This window comes from Leptonychotes weddellii, chromosome 16 (assembly GCF_054177405.1).
Source record: "Leptonychotes weddellii isolate Sample4059 chromosome 16, ASM5417740v2, whole genome shotgun sequence".
Classification (NCBI taxonomy): Eukaryota; Metazoa; Chordata; class Mammalia; order Carnivora; family Phocidae; genus Leptonychotes; species Leptonychotes weddellii.
In genome coordinates this window covers 44,582,919-44,588,918 of record NC_138384.1, presented here as the reverse complement: position 1 = coordinate 44,588,918, position 6,000 = coordinate 44,582,919, and the positions used below count along the sequence as shown (strand labels likewise).

Sequence of the window (6,000 nt, the reverse complement as noted above, 5' to 3'; positions counted from 1 at the left end):
CCCAGGTCATGATCCCAGGGTCCTGGGATCGAGTCCCACATCAGGCTCCTTGCTCAGCAGGGAACCTGCTTCTCTCTCTCTCTCCCTCTGCCTGTGCTCTGTCAAATAAATAAAATCTTTAAAAAAAAAAAAAAAAAAAGGCCACTGATAGGATCATTCCCTATCACAGGAAGAGGTCTGTAATGTGGGGAAAAAAACAAATAAATCCTAAAGCAAATAACTTTATTTCTATCATTCCTTTTTAAAGAACCAAGGACATATAGAAAATATAAAAAAACACAAACAGCTGTGATTCAGGGGGTAAAGGAAGGACTGACACAGCCCTGGAAAGCAACAGCCTCCAGGACAGTCTGAGTTGCATCAGGAAGGCGGGGGGAGCTCTGATAAGACAGGCTCCTATGTCCTAGCTTGGGCCCCAAAACATCAGAATCCTCAGGAGGTGGGACCCTGGAATCTGCCTTTTTAAAACAAGTTTTCCCAGTAATGTTCACTTTGCAAGGTCTCGCCCTAATGCCCAAGGGAACTTTGGTAACATTTCCTCTCTTCCAAAATCCAGGCTGAAACCCAACTAATCCTGAACTAAAACTCAAGAACAGCACACCAGATGCCACCTGTTGTTTTTCAGGATCTCAAACTCTGGAGGAAATACATTCCGCCTGCCGTCTTTTCCTCTCTGGGGCACCTGTCTGCATTTGGAACTGGGGCTCCGCTAGTGTTTCATCAGGCCTGGCCTTACTCCCCACCTGGAGTCATGCTCGTCTCTGTATGACATCAGGCAGGGAGTAAGTCCAAGGAGGTGGCAAGAGGATCCCAAGCCATAAGGCATGCTGGCTGCTGGCAGGCGTCTCCTGCGGAAGCCCAGGGGGCTGGTGATGCTGTGGCGGCCCCAGGACAGAGGGATGCATCAGAGGGGGCGTTCCGGTGACGGCCGGCAAACAGCCTTCACCAGTGCTGGAAGGGAGACAGCCGGTCCCTATGCCCCTTGCTGAGCAGCTCTGGTGCTTGGAAGTCACACATCTGTACAAGCTCATTGCTCGCAGGAAATGGTTTGTACTGGTCCAATGGCTCCCCCGCCCCAACCCCCCCGCCTGGAGCTGCCTTCGAGGGGGGAGGGGAGAGGGGAGAGGGCACGTGTGGTCGGGCTGCAGGTCAGCGTCTCCAGGGCTGCCAATCTTGGGTTCACTGGGGGCCGAGGCACTCCACAATCCCACTGCCCTTCATGCCATCAAAAAAGAAGAAGTTGTTGTGAGGAGGGTCCCTTTGAGACAGGGCCTGGGAAGAAAAACAAGACGAGGGTTCAGCTCAGATGCTTTCAAAAGGCTAATATGGAGAAAAATGAAAAAGCCCTCAAAAACCAGATCTTCTAAAACTCAGCAGCGGTTCTCAACAGAGGTTGATTCTGCTCCCCAGGGGCTCAGCGGCTATGTCAGAGCCACAACGGCGACTGCCCTGTCTCTCTGTGCTGTCCCCAATCACCTGAGCGCCTCTGGACAGATCAGTTAGCTTCTCTGAACCCCATTTTCCCCACGTAAAATGAAAACAGCACATGTACTGTCCTCGTAGCACTAGGGAGATGCTGTTCCTCAACCATGTGAAACGACGTGTCCCCCCCCAGTCCCCCGCAGCGCTGCAGGTGAGCAGTGGTAATAACTATTCATGACGATCCAACTGAGAACGGCGGCGGCCCTGACCCCCTGTGGGACACACACTGCTGCAGACGCGGCTCTTCCGTGAGGAGACATGCTGCCTGCCTTCGTGTGCACGGCGGGCCAGGGCTGGGATCCAGAGAGCCTTCCAGATACTACTTAGCCACGGAAATGGTGATTATCTTGTGGGGTTAACAGAAGCACAGGGCACTTTAAAGAAGGGGCTAGACCTCCTGAAATCACGTGCTGAACCGTGTGTGTACATGTGCGTACTGGAGAAAGGACTCACAGGTGTCAGTGAGTTTTCTCAGAGTTCTTAACTCAAAAAGGGTTGCCATTTAAAGACGAGGACATCGTCCAAGCACGCCACTAGGCAGGGTTTAAAGGCTCCCAGGAGCGCCATGCTTGTCATTCATAGGGCGGGACCTCTTTTACAAGGTTAGGAATGCACTCTAAACAAACACCCTGAACTTCTCTTTGAATTGAGCGTCAATCTCAACCTGTTTCTTCCTCTGTAAAATGGGATTATACCTCCTTCAAGTGGTTATTCAGCCATCTGTCCATGGAAAACTTCTAGAGCATCTACTCTGTGCCAGGTATCAGGAGTCTGAGGCACGGTTAAGACAGAGGCCTGCTTCTCTGGGCTTACATGCAAAATGGCAAATCAACAGCACGTGCCTGCTACAGTTTTTGGTGAACATGAGATGCAATCAAGCTTGTAATGAGTCTGGCACATAACAAATTCTCAAAAAGTGGGAGCTGCCATGACTAAGAGGAGCCAGGGATCCCTTACTACGATCTGAGGACCCCAAGCACTCAGCCAGGTGGAAGGGCCCAAGAGCCCACAGTTAGAACTCCCAGACCCTAGAACCCAAGTTACAGAACATGACACAATGGGACCCAGCAGCGCTGCTGCTGCCACCATCACTGCTATATTGCAGACAGGGAGGCCTAGCGGAGACAGGAGGAGGAGGACTGACACCTACGGAAGCATGACAGGACAGGGGAAGTGGACGGAATATGTGGTGTTTGGAATGATGGAAGGAAGAAAACAAAGAGGATTCGGAGGGAACAGAGTTACGTTTGCCCTCCGTCTCCTAATGTTTACTTGTTATGGATGGTCAGATGGTCCTCAGGAGAGAAGGAGGGGGTTGTCCAGCGACCTTCAGATTGTGGGACCTTGGTGTCAGCTGGCTGAAGGCTGAATCGTGTTAAGTAAGGGGCGGGGGGTGGCGGGGACAAGACACCAGGCCATGGGGTGAACACGGGGCAAAAGGTAAAGTGCTTCCTGAGCAAGATGGGGGTAGGGGGAGATTCCAAACACACCCAGCAACCAAGAATGCAGAGTACTCTGGCTGTCTGGGATAAACAGAAACAAGATGCGGGCAACAGCTGTCCCCAGCAGGCAGGAAGGAGGGGGCTGCATTAGAGGTTAGGACTGGGACACAGAGAAGCCACTGCAAACAATGGGGTCAAGGCCAGTCGCCCCGACCCTTCATCTCCATCCCACATTAAATACCCAGGGAGCAGCTTCTTGGTGAGATGTACCAAGTGAAGCTAAAGGCACGAAGACCATGCCCGGGTCCATGCAGACAACGCCTGCAGCACGAGGGCCGAGTGGTGAAAGGCACAGGCTCAGAGAGCAGACTGCCTGGTCTCAGATCCTGGCTCCACCACTTCTCTGCACCTCAGCTCCTCCCTTATGAATGAGGGGTGCTCACAACAGTCCTACTTCATAGGGCTGTTGTGAGGAAAAGACAAGCGTATCCTTGTGTAGGCATTTCAGTAAGTGTTGTTACTGCTGTTGTCACTGAAGGCTACAAAACTGAGTATGTGCCCTTAGGATTCTCCCATCACTGTGCTCCTTCCTCCTGAATCTGTCCGCAGGCGGCCTCAGAATCCTTCTCAACACAGTCTCCTAGGCGGCCACAACTGACTTCTCAGATTGGGCATATATATAAACTACAATTTTCATAGCAGTCTTAACGAAGCAGAAGGCGTGACCAAGGACACAGGTGTGGCCATCACATCCCTCTATTCTTCTCCCTCTGAATCTCCCTGAGGCTCGCCCTACTCCTTATGATATAGAAAGTTGGATTTAGGGAGAGAATTTGGTCCAGAGAAAAAAAACCTTAAAGATGGTAGGACTATCAAATTGAGTCAAATGTCTCCAGAGCAAATTTACTGACTTCAAGACAAAGTAGTGAGAGCTGGATCTCCAAATGGTCCCCTTGAGCTCAAACACATCATGTAAATGAGCATGGGAAATCATTTAACTAGGCATGACTCTGCTCCATGAAAGAAAAGGACAAACCATCATTGCAAACCTACTGAAGCAGTCGAGAACCTACAAAAGGCAGACTGAATGTCTCTGGGGCAAATATCAAAGTCCCAAAGAAAGTATTTGGGGACATGCTGTAATTCTGACAACCGAAATGTTCCAGAAGAGACTCAAAAGTCTGGCTGTGCTAGTTATGTTGTTACACCACATATTCCAAGTGAAATATTTCCCTTCTGAGAAGGACAATGACACCAAACCTAATGTGGTCACAGGTAACCCTCTATAGAGCCTTGTGGGGCTCCTGGGACCGTACACATGCTCTACTGGTACTGAATGCCCCCTTCTGAACAATACGCTTGGTGTGTGCATTACAAGAGGAAGCTCTGATGCCATGGCCATGGACCGAGAAAAACCGTATGAAGTAGTAGAAGTTAAGAGCACAGGTTTTGGAGCCCATCTCCAGGCCTCAGTGTCCCCCCGCCTTTAAATGGCGATCATGATAGTATCCATTTCATAGAGCTCTGAGAAGCAGAATACATGGCAAATATCATGAGCACCACGTAACTCATCAGTATAGTTAGGACAGGCAGCTCTCTACGGCAGCCATGGGTTCTCTCAGGTGGCACACTGACAAGGCCACGGTGGATCAACGGTCTTCTGCTCCAAAGGGACTCTTTACCTTCACAATTTCCTGGGCCAGGATCCCTCCAACCACTGCACACACTGGGGCCATCTCGGAGAAGCAGTACCTAGAAGAGAAGACAAATGAAATGGAGCCTGGAGGAACAGGAAGGCTGCTGTAGGACATCTGACAAAGGTCAGTAGTGGGCTTGCCTGATGAAAACATCTCCTACCAGGAGGAGTCAATTCAGAGAGCAATGCTAACGTTGGCACCTAGGCGTGAAAATGAAATCTGCTCCAGGAGGTTAGTTGGGAAAGACCTCTGAACCTTGCAAAGCAGGCAGGAATTGTTTCACAACATTTTTTTTTGTTTAAGTTCAAGGAAAGACTATATCTGTGCTTCCTAAAAATAAGGTCCAACAAATACCAGATGTTTCAGTGCCCCGGTCACATTCTCGCAATTCTCTTCTTACCCACAATGGGCAGTGGGTTCTATCTGCTATTCCCAGACAAATGTCAGGGAGAAGGCCTGTGTTAACATGTAGGAGGCATAGGAAATCTAGGGCCTGAAATGAAGCATGGGGGGCACAAAAAGTCTCTGCTACTCACATAGATACCAACCCTTGTGGGACAGGATGGGGCATCCAGAGGACAAATCTTAGCTAATACTGTCACCTGCCTCTCCAAATCACCGCTCCTGGGCAGTATAACACTCTTCCACCACCGCCCCAGAGGAAGTGAGCTCTGCCAGTTCCCAGCCCTGAACATGGAGGTATTATTTTTTATATTTTTATTTTTTAAATTTATTTTTATTTTAATTTTTTTTTAAGATTTTATTTATTCATTTGAGACACAGAGATACAGAGAGAGAGAGAGCATGAGCAGTGGGGAGAGGCAGAGGGAGAGGGAGAAGCAAGCTCCCCGCTGAGCCAGGAGCCCGATGTGGGGCTCGATCCCAGGACCCTGGGATCATGACCTGAGCTGAAGGCAGACGCTTAACCATCTGAGCCACCCAGGAGCCCCACGAAGGTATTTTTTAAATGAACAAAGTGGAACACAGAGAAGTTAAAAGGAAAGTTTCCCTAAGGAACCCTCCCACCAGAAGACTACCTCCAATCTTTTTTTTGTTTTGTTTTTTAAAGATTTTATTTATTTATTTGACAGAGAGAGAGAGACAGCCAGAGAGGGAACACAAGCAGGGGGAGTGGGAGAGGGAGAAGCAGGCTTCCCGTGGAGCAGGGAGCCCGATGCGGGGCTCGATCCCAGGACCCTGGGATCATGACTTGAGCCGAAGGCAGACGCCCAACGACTGAGCCACCCAGGCGCCCCGACTACCTCCAATCTTCCCAGTGTGGTACACATCCTTCCTAATTTTTAAAAGTGTACATATCTAAACATATATAATTTAAAACCCAAGTAATATTAATGATTATTCACTCTGCTCTGTACCCT

At 49.7% G+C, this 6,000-nt stretch overlaps 1 protein-coding gene across 2 annotated transcripts in view; it reads right to left on the bottom strand.

Moving 5' to 3' along the window:
• Positions 1 to 205: 205 nt before the first annotated feature.
• SAE1 (SUMO1 activating enzyme subunit 1) overlaps positions 206 to 6,000 on the bottom strand; it is a 79,597-nt gene continuing 73,802 nt past the window's right edge. For both annotated transcript variants that reach the window (XM_081807182.1, XM_081807180.1), the window contains 2 exons: positions 4,607 to 4,676; positions 206 to 1,272 (listed from right to left, as the gene is read on the bottom strand). In XM_081807182.1, coding sequence (XP_081663308.1) covers positions 4,609 to 4,676 — 68 coding nt within the window. In that variant the 3' untranslated portion in view covers positions 206 to 1,272; positions 4,607 to 4,608. The remainder of the gene's footprint in view (positions 1,273 to 4,606; positions 4,677 to 6,000) is intronic.